The following is a 17,353-nucleotide window of genomic DNA, read 5'->3' as shown; positions in this document are numbered from 1 at the left end:
CCGTCAACATTTCTGTCGATACCAAAGCCAAAACAGCTCACAGCTGGCAAAAATTAAGGCCCTTGAAATTCTATTACGGTAAAAGCCATTTTGTGTTCTGCAGCTTACATGGCGATTAAATCCTCATGGTAAATGCCAGGTGATCTTTTTTAGTAAGCAGAAAGAGAATCAAATAATAGCAAATCATGGGAATGCGACCAGTTGGGCTGACGGACGATGTACAGAGAGAACTGCTTGGATTTAAACACACTCTGGCCTTGTAATCATGTATGTGGTCACAAACAAGTCATTTTCTGTTTATTTGTACAGACCAATGTCATAAACAATGTCTCAAAGAGCTGCACTGGTCCACAAGAGCAACAGTTTCTGACCCAGACTGGCCCAAATTCCCTACAAAAACAAGGAATACCCCTCTCAAAAACTTTAACAGATAACAAAAACACTAAAAAGGAGGGGTGTCGAGGACATGGGAAGGGAAATTCAAAGAGATTCTTCTCTCTGCACAGCATGTGGTGCAATAGGTGGGAAAAAATGGCTGTAATGAAACAGAAAAAGCTGCCCGATTTGAAAAACCCAAACAAACTGTGCATAAAAAGTGAATTGGCTATGGATGTACGTGTCCTAGAAAATTGTTAAGTATGTGCTATTTTGCAGATGGAAATGGATATGTTTGTGTATGTGTGTGTGTGTGTGTGTGTGTGTTTGATGGCATTTCATGTAATGTTGCAGGCCAGCTTTGCTATACAGTTATCCCTGACATATCATTTCCATTACACTACTAAATTCAGGGACTGTGTAATTGCCTCAGCCATTAGCTGGATGTGTGTTTGTGTGTGTGAGTGTATGTATGCATGTGTGTCTGTCTCAATAACAGTGTGTACGTGTAAATCCTCAAGGTCAGCAGGTTTATGAATGCAGTTTTTTGTACAAAAAGGAAATTTGAGGGAAAGTGACAGAAGAAAAGACTGAGTAGTAAAGCGCTGTTCATTCACGTAAACCATTAGGTCAATTCAGTACAGATGATGTTAAAATATAGACCCGCTTGTACAGTAAATGTGTTTGGCGATTACTGAGGAAACATTTATATACATGTCACACTGTTTCACATTGACTTCTGCATCAGTATTGTACACACATTGTGTTCTTGTATGTTTTATTTCTACTTTAATTCTATACATCACATAATGGTTCTTATAATTTTCAACACAGTAACAGCATACAATCCCATAACAATAAAGCAACTATTTAACAAATCAGCGTAGCCCCTTTTGTTTTACTGTTTCTGGTATAGTATATATATTAGCATAGTTGACTCTTTTTAAGCAAACAAAACATAAGCTTTATATTAACAAACAAATCACAAGCTTTATATTTCCTGTGGGCTGCCAAACCTGCAAGGGGCCTCCTCTGTTAAACTGTCAGCACTCAGTCCTCCACTCCCCAAACTGAGCCTATACAACACCACCTTCCCTATAACTTTAATTCACATACAAAGTAGACTTTACACAGATAAGCACATAATGTCACACAATTTGAAAAGACACGGGAAAAAACACACCAAAGTAACAAAAGACAAGGGTTTAATCCTGGTTATGTGTATGAGGGAAGGGGAAAACTTAGAGGTATGAACAGAATACTGGGAAATTTATTTCTCCTTGCAGGTTGAGTCCAATATAATTGTTCAAGCTTTTCAGATCAGATAGAGAGTATATCCCTTTGGAAAACTGCTGGGGAACTGCATGCTTACATAAAGAGTAATCATTTATTTATAATCATAATAATGAAAAAAAGGAGTTCAAGAGATGAGGCTTAAGTAGATTTTAAATTAAATAATGTCCTTGCTATGATGCAGTTTTTTGTACTGAAGGGTACTCCTTACTAATTTGATGCACACTACTTTAGGTTCAAGCCCATGTCATTTACCAAGAACTCCCCGATAGATGTGCATGTAATTTAGTGCGTGCTAATTAAGCATAAACACTATTTATTGAGAATTTTAATATAGTAAGAAACATATAGCACAATATAGACACATATTAGACAAAAAGACTTGATTATTCCAATGATAAGACTGAAATTTATCTTTTTCTTTTTTTTTTATTTTAAATACAGACAGAATTACATTTTTTCCTTTAAAAATCCAGCAATTTATAATGAGTTATGACTGTTCTGCTTCCAGGGACATATATGTACTGGGAAATATTTCTGCAACAAAGCTAATAAATTGTACTTCCATTAAGCATATGATTGTGCTTTTGTGTGGTAGAAGTAAATATATGTCTGACACATCCTTTGTTTTAAATTAACCTCTGCAAAGTAGCTGCTTACTGGGGCTCAGCCACCTCTGACATATTTCCAGTATGATCCCTTCTGAGAGCTGTGTGTGTGGGCGCTTAGGAATGATAAACAGTGGACCAAAACACTGTGAGGCGTAGTAGGGGGGGACCTAATTCAAACCTTTGAAAACACTTTGAAGGGAGCATATCTTTTTTTCTTTTTCTGCATTTGAGATCATATATTTGGGTCTCTGAGGTGACTATGATGTCAAAAACTGTGAAAAAAAACATAACTTTTTAACTTTCAGGGCACTTGTATGTCTGAAAATATAAACTGTCCTTAAGTGCATTTGTTGTCTAACTTCTACAGAAAATCATGCAGCATTCACTGTACCTGGAGGAGCTGGTTTGCAGGGTAGTTCAAGTTGTTGAGCAGTGCCCCAAATACAAACACTAATAGCTTCTAAACACAGCTGCCCTGGGTTTGAGTACAGACCTGGGCTAGTTGTTTACAATCCTCCTTTCTTATGCAAACTTTCTGTTGAGAAACTTTTTATATAAAGGATACTAGTTTCCGAAAACCATTCAGAAATGGGCAATTCAGAGTTTCCATTTATCAATGAATAGACCACAACCTTAATGTTAGCTTCTAAAACATTACACATAATACAGAGAGAGTGGACAAGGAGTGGGGCTTACATAGCGTGTGTCAGAAGAATTACAACATCATTTTTAACTGGTCTATTACCCCACACAGCTGACCATTAAACTGCTTTGGTCTTCCTTTCCACAGTGTGAAGTTTTAACAACTTAGGCCACATCAATACAAGTCTTGTAATAGTACTGTGACTAAAAGAGGAATCAGTAAAACTTCAGATTCAAGTATTTGAGAATAATATTAATAGTTTTCACTTTTGTGCATACCAATCTGAACCCTCTGGGTATGTACTGTATTATCTCTTATAATGTAATAAGGTTTTCAATAGTTTTCAAATCATAGGACATGATGGTAATATCAAATGAACTTTCCAAACATGCTCTGCACAAAATTTACCCCAGGTAGAAGCTAGGGTCACGTCTTCAGTTGTGTACCCCACCATCATGAGGTGTTTCAGTCTCTTGCTCACAATACTCCCTCTACTAAAGTAGGCCCACCACAGGTTCAGGCATGGGTGTATGTCCCTAACTTCTTGGGGCCCTACTGGGGTCTTTCCTCCTGATCCACAGCCACTAGCTGCAGTGCTCAGCAGTCCCTGATAAAAGGTTGCAGGGCTTGGCTGTATAGCCCCAAGTCTTTAAGGAGTTTGACAGTAGATGCTGCGATGAAGCCGTGGCAGCCAACCACTCCTGGGTGAACTGTTGCTCTCCAGCCTCACTGTTGTGCCTTGGCCTCCAACTCTGTGTAATACAGTGTTTTCCTCTCATAGGCCTCTTCAGTGGTCTCCTCCTACTGTCATTTTTACAAAGTAGACAGTACACAGCATGTTGGACCAGAGTACCAGTCTGCTCTTAACATGGAGGTGACTATTTGCAAGGGATTTGTGAGCTCTTGGCCTACATCTGCCAGCATTTCCTAGTCCCGTACTCCATCTAGCTACTCACACCTGGTCTATGATGGGGTTCTTAGCTTTTCTTGGTCTCCTTCATAGACACAGAATAATGGTGGGAATACAGTAGATGTTGTAGGATGAGTGTTGTTGGTAGCTGCTCTTTTCGCCTCAAATTTCAGCTGTCACTCTCCATCATTTAAGATATCATGAAATACAGTTTTGCATTCTGCATTGCGCAGCTATTTGTATCATCATTTGACAGCAAGTTGCAAGTTGAACAAAATGTACTGTGTTTGAAAGAAATGAAAACATCTAAAATCTGCATTATTTTGGCGGCTCCTGCAGGAGTAAAATTTTTACTCTGGCAGTTGAAGTGTTCCCTTTGAATCTAGAATTTTCCCAACAAACTGGAAACCACGTGTCATTTTATTGGATCCAGTACCCGTTACATAACTAATGCATGTTTTCTACAAACACAGGGTAGCTTTCCCAAAGCAAATGCAGACTATAATTCAGCAACAATCTATTAGATGTAAGTTTTACTGGCTTACTAAAACAACAAACTATATATATATATATATATATATATATATATATATATATATATATATATATTAATTTTACTTATTGATGACAAGAAAGTAATCCAATGGCCAACTTAATTGAACATCATGACAACACATTAACTGGAAAGGGTAAAAGAGTTTTTTATGCCAGGTTCTTTTATTTGAAATTAATCAAGTCCCTCCAGCAAATAATAATTGGATGATCACCCGGGTCGTGGTATAATCAAAGATGAGTGATGATGTGATATTTTGCAACTTTAAAACTAAAAGAGAATATGCACAGTTAATGGCAAAAACTGATGAATGAATGAAATGATTTACATTAAATTTATTGTTTAATGTCACTGTCATTCTGCCATGAGCCTACAGTTTAAAACATGACCATGAAATCGAAAGCTGTTCCCTGAAACAAGCCTTATTTATTAATTTATTTATTTTTCTACATCAGATATAGGAAAGTGCATATTTCTCAGCATTTAACAGCTTTTACTTCTGCTTTGCTCTCTGTATGCAGCAGCAACAAATTAGGTGCTGTGCATGTTGATCAGATTCTTTGAATTGGACTTTCTTAGGTTCTCCTCTAGAACTGCTTGACACTTTAGCTCTAACAACCTGAAAATGACGTTGTGTTTGGCATTGGACTGCCTCTGCCCTTTCAGCACAGCGAGAATTTGGGTCAGGTTTGTTGGTATGTGACGGACTAATGACCCCCCGGGTGTACCATTTTGATGTGATCCATGTGTGGTCTGTTTTTACAGCACCTGGCTCCTTTTACTGAGACGCCATCACTAGTTGCTTCTGGATTTGACATTAAAGATGGCTGTGAACCTTGACTGGCATCCTCAATCCAATGAGACTGGCGGGATCTGATAGGTCCAGCTGGTTTTGGGGTAAGAAACTGGGAAGATGTAATGTAAACCCACATGTTAGCTAAATCAGAGTAAGTGCTCACTGTGTGTTATACAGCTTACTGTATAACATAAAAAATGGTGGAAACCCATCAAGACTGGCTTTCACATGCTAAGAATACTATGTAAATCCTTATTTAGGCCTAAGATCACAGTAGCTTCAATGTGTATCCTGTAGTAGAGAAGAACTTGTTTGCAAACACATCTTTTTATCGAATTCTCAGCTGAAGAGAACATGAGGTATTGAATTCCTTTAATGGTAATTTGGTGAGCAGTAATTGGTGACAAAGACTGTGCATCTGTCACATTTGCAGTTAAGGACAAATTACCATGGTGACATACAGTATTTGGGATTTGGAGGGTGGACACAGCATTAGAGAATCCTTTCAGGATAATTCAATGTAGTTTAACGGACTAAAAACCACTAAAGAAGAAGGAAAAAGGAGAAGACAAAAATTTCCTAATAAATTCTCATTAAATATTAATGACACTATACATTATCTACCTGGACACAGATTTTTGTGTATATTATATAAATCTGTTATGAACGGCAAAATGGGACCATTCAGTTACTAAAATTGCTTAAAAAAATTTAAACAGGGTTGAATTTAATTTTCTTCATATTAATGTAACCAACTTCATCGTGAGCTTGAGTTTATTTCTGCCACTTTGTGTAATGCCCTGAATTGCAAAATGAGACTAATCAATCGCAATGCAATGCTTAAATGCATCTTAAATTGATTTTTAGCCTGCACCAAATTCAACAAAGATCAAGTCCAGTCTCCCAGAAGATGTGCCAAACACGGATAAATTCCATTATAACTGATGGGGACAAAATACCTCACAATAAAACAATGACAAATGAAAAGGGAGGCAGTAAGAGGCAATATCCTTATCTTGTGTCAGTAATAATTCCATAATTCCAGCACACGTCCATTAGTGAGCCTTTGGCGACACTGAGGGATTGTCATAATTATTGAGAGATGGAGAGAACAAAAATAAATCAGGGAAGTCTAGACCTATGCTGAAGGCAGAGAGAGACTAACAATGTGCGTGTGAGGAGACAAAATGGGAAGGGAAGCAAAAAGGGAAAGGGACTGCAGAAAGCCCTTGGCCCCCTGCCTGCAATCTGCAATCTGCTGATGGCGAAGCTCGTGACGAGGAGGTGCACAGCGTCCATTTTTAGCGATGAGGTCATCTTTAATTAACAAAACAAAGAGAGTCAGCTGTGTCACTCCAATCTGTTATCTGCACCCATGCTCAAGGACACCGTTTATCTCCATATAATTCAATCTCTTTGAATGAGGGCTTATCGACGCATTGGGGTGCATTTTTGGTCTGAAGCAATGATGGAGTTGTTACATAAACAGGGGAGGGGGATACCACTGATTCTGATCACAGAAGACATGTGGAAAGTGGAGGTATGAGGTATGTGGCAGAAGAGGTAAAGAGAAGGAAGATTTAAGACACATGTTGTGTGTCTCAATAAGCTGGCAGCATGAGCTGGAAGGAGGAAACTGGAACTAAATTAAGGGCAAAGATCAAATGGATAATCCATTTCTGAGTCTAACAGTGCCAGCATGAGGTGACATCATTGCTGTGTAGCCCTCAGTGCTGCTGCTGTCTGGTTCCCTCCGACTCTTCTCCACATTTTTTCTCTTTCCTTCTCTCTCTGTTGTATCTGATCAGCCTGTTTTTTTTTTCTTTTCTTCCAACTTTACCATACCCTTTCCAAATTTTTATCCTGTCTTTTTTTCATTTGTGCAAACAGGTGTTAGACAGCAGTAATGCCACACAGACTCATGTTTTTTTTTTCTTTTTTAAATGAGCTGCTGAATGAGTTGTCAGCTCAACGCTGATAAACACATTCATAAAAACTGTCTTTTAAGTCACCCAAATTAGCAGCTGATGAGACAATAGAAGGGCTGCAAATACTTGATAAAAGTCCAGAAGCATTGTGAGGACAGCCAGTAAGGAGCACTGTTTACATCTTTTATTAGAAAGACTTCACTACATTATTTTGGCATCTCTTTATTTAGGAACTCGAAACAAGATGAACATAAAATAGAGTAGAAGATATCTGACAAACAACTACCCATTTCCTTTGAATTAAAACGATGGTGAGCATCCTCATCAAAAACCAACTCCTTTTGAGTTGGATTAACTGTCTTAGATTCAAAAAATTTTTATCCAATCAGATCAGTTCATTATCTTTGGCCTACTAACACATGCCAGATCAAAATATGAGTACTCATATTTGTTATTTTGTGAAGAGATGGCTTCAAAGGTCATAAATGCGGAGCTGCTGGCACAACTTTCTAATTCTTTGATGCTTTGTCAATGCATTTTATACTTTAGTGTCTAATCTACCTTGAGAGAAATCAAACTTTTTAAATGCTTTTGCCAAGTTTCTTGCACATTTTGTGATAATGTCACCTTACAGCTGATTTGATGTGCAGGAATGCTAAGCCCCACAATAATACATCAGCGCTACTTATCCTGGCTTCAGTGTAGATGCTGCCTTTGACTCGGTGTGCCATCTAGAGGCCTTTATGAAGCCCAGTGAAGTCACTCACTTTGAGCACATTAATCTCTAGTATAAGTTAAATCGAGAGGATGGAGAGTCTTTTAGGATATGCTAAGATTTTACAGTATTAATAAACATTTGCAGAGCAATGCCTGGGAGAAATGAGCTTGCATTAATAGTAAATAAACTTCTACTGATCACTTAGTTCACGTAGTTTTAATGTTCATTTATGTAATGCATTTAAATGTACTTTTGACATTTTCAGTGGTTAACTGAAAAAAGTATATTAACAGTTTTAATGCACATAGAATGAATTCTATTTTTATTATTATAATAATTATTATTTCTGATATTTTTTTTATAGTTGTACTTCTGATATGCTCTGGTCCGTGGATACATGTCAAGGAATATCAGGCTTCAGCCACCAATGCACGCTGACTGGACCTTTATCTTGTGTATAGCCAGAAAGGTTGGCATAGTGCTAGACAAATGAAAAAAATAGAAAAAATCAACCTCATCATTGCTATAATCAAGCAAATGCATTATATGGACATCAACAAAAGCTACATTTTTACTTCAAAACTGCGTTTGGTTTGTGTTTAAGAGTGAGGAAGAAGGCATTTTTCTTAAGGCTTTGCATGAGCATTAGGCTTTTTGTCTTATATCCAGTTATAGATTTTGTTTAAGAAATGCACTTGGTGAAATGAATCAGACTTTTCTTTAATGAGCCAAATCAGAATTCATTCTTTGATTGCTTTGCTGTAGTTCAGCTTCTTCGAGGATAAAGTATTGGTAATATGTACAACTTTTAATTAGAAGGAATACATGATATTTACACATTTTCACATGAAATGAAACAAAAACACTGTTATTAGAAATAGTCATGTGTTATTTTGATTAATGTGATTGATTTTTTTAAATACAGTTTTAGTGACAGAAAGGTTACTCAAATACAATACTTTACCCTTGAGCAATAATCACTTGGTTGATACCAGCAAACCGATGTGACAGCAGTGGAGTTATTTCTGGTTTTTGTTTCTTGTTCAGAGGGTAAAAGCAGAAAAAGTCTATTTTGGGGGGCAAATATTTTAAGTATCAATAATGATCAGGGTGTTCCTTTAATCACAATGTTTATCCTTTAATCACAATGTTTACGTTGGTTAAATTTCTCTTCAGTGAGGTCAGGGAAATAAACAATTATTTGTCTGTCAATAATAATCAGTTATCTTGAAATTATGTATGGCCATTAAAACTTACATTTATATCTGCAGTGGATATTATTTATTTATTTACTTGTTTATTTGTCAGGGATGGAGCACAGAGAAAAAGAACACTTCTAAATATGCTAGATTTAGCCAAAGGGCTAGTTTTCATCTGTTGTCCCTGGCCACGTCTTACAAAGGCTTATGAATAAGATACTTTCCAAAGATGCAGTTGTACAGTCCCATGCTTCACCTCTTGTTGACTCCTTCCTTCACTTGCATCATGTATGCATGCGTACATGCTACAATATGTTGAGCACACAGCTTCAGTGTGCCAGCTGAAGATGAGCATCTGCTGTGGCAGCAGAATTCTTGGGAACCCCCAAAGGACAGCAAACTGCAGTTTTATTGCATCTCACTAGTAGGAGTGAACAAAGACTGCAACTGCTCTCCTTTCAGAACTTAACAGGAACTTTGTTAAGCTAAAATGTTCTAACATTAATATTCATGGTCCCCTTCTCAAACTCTTTCAGCAAATAGGGGGAGCCAGTTGAAAGACAAAATCACCTAATGTTATACAAGATTTCCCCCAGGGTCTCCTCCCAATAGGACATGCACAAAATACCTAAACAATAAGGTTTCCAGGGAGCATCGGGTAAGAGAACCACCTACACTAGCAGCTCTGTTCTGAGCCCGATTGGCTGCACTCTATCATAACTCTGAGAATTTGCACAGATATTCCTGGTAGGAATAACGGTCCTGTTGCTACTATCACTTCAATATTACATGACCAAAGGTGTGTTAAAACATATGGGCTTGCAAATTGACAGCTTCTCTTCTTGGATAAGCTGTCTCTTGACAACATCAGACTAGCACAGTATGTGTCACAGAATATGCTGCACCCATCTGCCTATCAATCTTGCACCGCTTGTAAATAACACACTTGTGAGGAAATAACTCATCCCCAACTCAAAGCGGGAAATCCATTATTTTCTGACCAAGGAGTTAGCTCTAACTTTTAGAAATTTAGTGCTTAACTCTTTGTATAAGCCATGGTTAACTCGTGCCTCAACTACTGTTATACTCATTGCGTACTGTCCACTGTCACCCACCACCCCGTGCATGCTCTGGATGGGGGACTAAATCGAAGTTAAGATTGCTCACAGAGGCTTCCGTCTCCTTCTAAACACTGCGGTCTTTGCAGAAACAACATCTGCCCTCCTTAAGTGCAAGGCAGTCTTGGTCCTGACTGTTTCCATCTGTGGTTCCATGATGGTGAAATGACTTATCAAAGCTATCAGAATGCTTATGTCTACTCTTGCATCTCTTGAAGATGAATCTTTCACAAGAACACCTAATTTCCTACTGTTTCAACAGTCTAATACTTCAACTCTCACTTCCTTTGGACTTTCGAACCAGTTGTTCTTGTACCTTGTCATATAAATTGGTTAATACAATATGCCAAGGTAGCTTATTGTATTAAAGCTTGAACGTTCCTCACTTGTAAGATAAAAATAACTGCTAAATAAAAAATGTATATAAATTCTGAACAGAACTGGTGACAAATGACAGTCCAAGCAGCATCTAAGATGGACTAATAATTAGTCTGACTTACTGTCATTTATCCAAATAAGCCTTCAGTTTAATTGTAAAGAGACTAACTAACCATTATCAAGTCTTGTCCTCTCTACCCTTTAACTGGTCCCCAAAAAATATAACTATGGTTGTATGCTTTGTCCAAGTATAAAAAACACATATATAATCCCACATACCCTTTATTATACTTCAGAGGCTTTAGAACTGGCGAAAAAGACTCATATTTTACCATGATGGCTTCCTTCACAACTGGTGTCAAACCTCAATTCTATGTCCCAGTTGTAAGAGGTACAACGGCCCATTCCATCATGGTATCTGTTGTAGGCCCCTTCAGAATCCCGTGGGACCTCTGCTGGATGTGGGAAGTGAAGATCTCTCAGAAAAGGGTTTTAACAAAAAAAAAAAAAAAAAAAACCCAACAGAGCCTCATTATTTGGGATCCCTGTACATGTCCAACATCCTTGCCTGCCATCTGGTAGCTGAGCTTTTGTCTTCACACAAATGTCCAATGCAAACAGTCACAGATCTGATCATACACTTAGAAAGTTGCTCATTGACGTGTGGTGCACCCTGGTGCCAGTTGCACTTATGCAAGAATATTCTGAAGATAAACTGATAGACTGCTGAAGGCAAGGCAATATTGGAAACAGTCCATAAGCTAACATGATTAATCCTTACACCACCCAGTAGAATGATGTAGGGTTAATAACTGCTATTAAAAACAACATATTTCTGTAATCAGCTGTCAGCAGACAGTTAAAATCATTACATATTACCAGGCAAAGTGATTCTTATTAGATAGGTTTGTGATTATAAGCCTAAAAGAACATTTTCACACTGTAAAGATTTCCTAGGATGTAAGTAGTTCAATTCATGCAGGAAGTTGCTGTGAACGAAAAACCTCAGCAAAAGGATGGCACATGAGATATTCTGAATAATTTTCGAATGGATTAGAGGTCACCTAGGCAGTAATAATAATAAAAAAAACTGCATAACAGCCACAGAAACAACTCTTCTTTAATGACATCTGGTGTAATATACTGTAACAGTGATATTCAATATTCAAACTGATGTGATGAATAGTTTTAAGTGCCTTACCCTGCTGACTCACACTAGTACACAAATTTTGCAAATGCCTATACATTTAACAAGCACATAGTCATATCTAACAACTTTGCCAGAATTTTGGCATTCAGATGTTACTTTGACAGTATTTCTATATTTTTGTGTAGAAACATAAGGGAAATCCACATAATATGCATAAACTGTGTGAAAACTCACATTTTAAATAAAATCTAAAATCTGATTGCTTGAACATGTCAGGAAGAGCAGGATAACAAAATACCATTGTTTTTCAAATGAGACATCACAATCAGACCCCAGCTGAAATTAAAGGAGCAATATCTGGGGACCTTTCTATTGACCTGTATTATAAATTATTTTTATAACAGGAGGATACAGTCTCTTCTGCTATACTTCAGAGACACAGCTTTGGAAGCCCAGTGAGGGCTGCATCCAAGTGTCTGAATCTCCACACTCAGTCTCTGTCTGCCATCTGTAGAAGTGTGCACATGGCTGAATGTGTATGCTCTGCATGTGTGACTCATACTCAGGATGGATAAGTGTCTGTGTGTGGCTGTCTATCTTATTTCTCTCTCAGATTCGAGCCTGATGTGGTGTGTCAACTTTCAGTGAAATGTGGATCGAGCCTCAACCTCTGCTGTTGCCGACCCCAAATAAATCCTGTCTTCTGCATGGCAATGGTTGAAATCAAATCTCTACATCATGCTATTTAAATTTTTAATAAATCTTGTGTTTGTATTAAGATGTACTACTGTAGTTAGATGACTGCTGAAATTATGCAATTTGATCACATAGAAACTTTGTGACTTATCCTCTTTCTACACTACATTATTTATTTTTCTTCATCCCATAATACTCCCTCTTTAACAATTGAACATCAATTTGCACTTCACATTGCCTCATGCTGACAACCATCATCACTGACTTGAGCTTTGGATGATAATTTTTCACTGTAATGTTCAAATATGGTTTTATCGTAATTCAGCTGAATAATCCCCCAGTCTGTACCCACGCCCAAATGTTTGACTGCAATCTCACTGGTTCAAATTGTCTAGCAGTGTTGGAAAATATGAACAGGGAAAATAGGAGAGAAACACTTGCGTTCCACAAAACCACTAAGATACCCTCAAGCAAAGTATTTATCCTGAAATTGCTCCACTGGAGCTTCTCCAGGGCTAACGCTAAAGAACATGTTTTGACGGCAGCTTTTAAAGGAGGAAATTTTAATATGTATCTGTCTTTGAAAGTCAAGAGGAGCTGTGAAGAAAAGCATTGTGGAATGGCTAAAGAAGAATGGCTGAGCTTGAAAACATGTAACTCTGGAGTTAGTTACTTTTCATAAACAAGAAGGCAATGATAAAAGGCTAATGTGGACTTCTTTTTTTTTGTTTCAATGCACATTTATTTTTTACAAAAACTGAAATAGTGGTAAAAATCTAGAAATTTCTAAATAGGTCGGTCCATGTGTTAGAAAACAAAACTGCTTTAATAAAATTCCCTTTTATTTACAGAGAACAGGAGCTTCTCATTTTAAGAGGCAGCCATTATTTAATAAACCTTCCCCATTCCAAAACTACGTTTCAGAGAACAACAAAGTTTCTGAGAAACAATACGATGAGCAAGATGGGTTAAAATTTAGAAAAGATGAGGCAAAAAAAGTTGATAACAATGACTCTGAATATGGACTTTCTCTGTTATAACATGATTTATAGTGGTGACTGGAACATAGCAAAGTGAGTCACCCTCACCATCTGCCCCTTCGTACCTCACCTCTGCCAGCATGCCTGTGTCTGGCTGTCTGTGGCCTCTCTTTGCTCACTGGTGCCCACGCTTCATCAGCACTCCTCTCAGGGGTGATGGATGGCCTGTCCATACCTCCCGATGTCTAAAGCCAGCCCTTTCCAGGCTCACTCATTTCTCCAATATTATTAAATCTCGCTCTTCTCTTTCCTCTGACTCACCCCAACCTCTCATCACAACAGTGACCAGCCCCCCCACCCCACCCCCACCCCCCACCAACACAATGGTCAGCACCACATGGTGTCTGATAAATTGCCTCACGTCATTTTGTCTGTCTGTATAAGGTCTTGCTTCTGTTCGGTTTCCACACTAAAACTTCCACTTAATTTCCCCTCAAGTACAACCATAGCTCCACTAATCCTAAATTTTCTTATAAATTCACCAAGCATCTTTATTCATTGGGCGGTATTATACTTTTCTCTCTTTATTTAGTCCATTTACTCTCTTCATCACCATCTTGACCTAAACCATGTATTATCTAGTCATCATTGAATTACTATTGGCCAAGGATGATCACAATTATTTTTTGTTGTAAGTCCAAGTCAAGCCTTAAATTTTGAGGCATGAATTAAGTCACAAGTCTGGCAAGGTCACAAGTTTTAGTTGAGTAATGTGCTATTTGATGCCTCAGTACATACTAAAATTATTAATGATGTGGAAAAAAAAGTTTAGATAACTTTATGTGAGATGAAAGCAGAAAATATCAAAATAAAACTTGAATATTGGAAAACTTTCTCTTTAACTTTGGTATGAGGGTAGTAACACACTAACACTAATGCTGTTGTGGTGCTAAGTTAATTGCTAATATGGATACTAACTTTAAGTTTCATATTACAGTGACTTAACCTCTCCAGGTGTGTTAGAAGGTGGGAGGTGAATTTAGATGTGGTGGATTCAGTATCCTAAATTTTTATGCTACAGACGTTGCAGTTTGCTGCTCTTTTATTTGTCATTTGTATGAAAGGGCAGCAACATATGTGATCATTGGGTTTACCACTGATTTTTATTGTTTGTGCCTGCATACGCATCTGTGTTTCTGTATATTATGTCAGCAAAATCTCTGGAGAAAAATCCTGTACAGCAGACAGGCGATAAGATACAGAGAAGATAAAGAAAACATTCAAAATATAAGATTGTTCACAAGTCTCAAATCCATAGTTTGACTCAAATCTGAAGTCACTGTATATGTGACTTAAGTGTGACTTGAGTCCCCATCTCTGAGTCTGAAGTCTTTTGGGAAGGAGTCCAAGTCAAGTCTGAAGTAACTCTATATGCAACTTAAGTGCATCTTCAGTCTAAGTCCCAAATTTAAGTCTCTGCTGCTCCATCTCTGCTGATAGTCCTTAAATAAAGGCTGGAAGTTAAAAAAAAATAAATAAATAAAAAAAATAAATAAATACAAAAATACAATCAACTGAAGCTTCGTTACCTGTGTAGACTTCTGCCTCTGAAGGATCTTCTACTCGTTTATGCTGGATAATGTAGTCGGAAACTTTACAGCCAATCAGAGGCTCCACATCTGTCCACTCCAGGGCCACCATTGTGCTTGAGGGCTCCAGGTAAGGGGCGAGGCGCAAACTAATGATGCAACACATGGAAAACATGGCTTAACATACAAAAATATAGAAAGGAGACATGCAATCTTCACTTCCATGCCTGGTTTTGATTTTATTACTTGGTTTTCTCTGTCTGGAATGCACGTAAATATTTGGTCATATACACTAGGAAACTATGAATGAAATAAACTCAATTATTCTGACATTTTTAAGCTTTGCTTAAAAAAAAAAAAAAAAAAAAAACAAACAAACAAAAAAAAACCCTCCAAAAAACAAAAAAAAAAAAAAAAAAACTCTACTTATTCGTAATTGTAATCAGTCATTTTAAGAGGCAGTAATAGCTTATATTTGACATTACAGCTGTCAAATTGATCTTTTAGTTTCTAACATGCTTGTCATAGGTCTCCACTGACATTTTGAATCACACTTCTCCAGCAACATATAGTTGGACTCAGACTTGGACTGAGCTGCTCCAAATGTTGGTATTGGTCTGGTTGGTATTGGGCTGTTATCTTATTCTTGTACAATGTCATGGATTCTGATTTTGATCTTAAAATAAATAAAACAATATTTATATTATGATTCTAGGATGAGCTGCAGATAGACTGTTCTATTCATATTCCCCGTTAAAGAGCACAGTCTGAGTAATGACTCATGCCCTCTTCCTCCTCCAATGTAATTGCAATGTTTGCACACGTTCAAAGTTTTAATTACATCCATATTCTTCTAAACATGGAGCTTGAGTCAAGCTGAAATTCTCCCTCATCCAAAAAAAAACAACTCATGATGTCTACATAGAAAAATTTAGACTACTGTTTACAGAAGGGTGTAACAATAGTTTCATTATCAGAATATTGCTTTCAACGTACTGTACCACGCAAAAGTTTGGATACACCTACCCATTAGACTTGATTAGGGAGGTGTGTCCAAATGTTTGATTGATACTGTAAATTTAACCATTGACTCTTTAGATTCTAAAGACTCAATGATTAAATTAACCCTATGTTCTAAAGTTTAGAACATCCAGTGCTGCCTATGGCAAAATTCTTCTGCCAGTTTTATGCCTCAGTATAGTTGGCTTGCTCATTGGCTGGAATGAATACCTCTCCTGCCAAATGTAATCTACCTCACAGTGACCAAAAAATTCAATTTCATGAGAGAATTAATGACAAAAACTTTCTTCTTTGTTAAGGTCAGCTTTTGCTAAGAGTCCTTCAGTTCACCGAGACCATCCTTTTACAGTGTCTGCTGAAGCATTAGCAATCATGTTGGTTGACGAGTAGCTCAGATTCATCAGAATGATAGTCCTTTGACATGGACTAACCTTGGAAAGGAGAACATAAATATTCTAAAGGAAACTTCACGCAGTTTGCAGAAAAACATAGCCTTTAGGAAGCTTTCAAAACTGCAACAACTAACAGCACATTCTTGGAGGATGCAGCCAAAGTGGCCCTGAAGATGTGAACAATCAGAATTCAGAACTAAAAGTCTTAAAAAATCAGTGAAATAGACCTAAAGACCATCATGTTGATTAGAATGCTCTTCAACCACAAAGCCAAAGAAAACATTATCAAAATGGGTTTATCAAATTCATGTGGAGATCTGACCAAAGAACATCAAAATTGCCTGAAAATAAATTTAAAAATAATAAAGTTGGACACTTTTAATGTCCAGTTAACATTTTTAAAATTATAAAATGCTGTTTTTTGGGGCAAATATCGATTAATTAAATTTTAATCGCATAACGATATTTGCCCCAAAAACTTTTTTTATTTAAATGAGTCAAAAAATAGACACAGACATTAATATTGTAAACTCAAGATCTAGTAATGTCTGGAAAAATTTGAAAAAAAGAATTTCAATACCAAACAGTACAAAAATAAATAGAAAATATCCCGGGCCCAAGATGAACAGACCTAAAGTTAAAGTGTCTTTTTAAAGTGTAACTAAACCCCCTAATTTTTTGTGAAACTCCACCCACTGCCAAATTTTGAAACTACAAGGATTGGGGTGTGAGATGTGGGCTGATCAAGGAGCAGAGAGTGGGTGGGTCGGGACACACAGGCAGAAATGATTGAATGACAGTCAGCAGCTCAGCGGCCAGGAGCAAGATGGAAAGCGAGATTTACAAAGCACCTACGCCACAGACTGGTACATAAGGTGGAAGACTGTTCCCCTCCAGAATCCCCTCAGCTACAGAAGAACAAGGTGGTCCTTAACCGTATCAGTCTGAGTCGTTAGCGCTGTTGCTCGCAGCAGGTTGTGGCAGCTGCAGGAAGTGCTGCTGTA

The 17,353-nt window shown here is 37.5% G+C and overlaps 1 protein-coding gene across 4 annotated transcripts in view; it reads right to left on the bottom strand.

Annotated features, from left to right (window-relative positions):
- Positions 1–17,353, bottom strand: part of LOC121629820 (astrotactin-2-like) — a 300,171-nt gene that overhangs the window by 32,590 nt on the left and 250,228 nt on the right. For all 4 annotated transcript variants that reach the window (XM_041969617.1, XM_041969618.1, XM_041969619.1 and 1 more), the window contains one exon: positions 14,938–15,086. In XM_041969617.1, the coding sequence (XP_041825551.1) occupies positions 14,938–15,086 (149 nt within the window). The remainder of the gene's footprint in view (positions 1–14,937; positions 15,087–17,353) is intronic.

This window comes from Melanotaenia boesemani, chromosome 19 (assembly GCF_017639745.1).
Source record: "Melanotaenia boesemani isolate fMelBoe1 chromosome 19, fMelBoe1.pri, whole genome shotgun sequence".
Classification (NCBI taxonomy): Eukaryota; Metazoa; Chordata; class Actinopteri; order Atheriniformes; family Melanotaeniidae; genus Melanotaenia; species Melanotaenia boesemani.
Note: the sequence above shows the minus strand (reverse complement) of the source record. Positions and strands in the feature narration are given on the sequence as shown.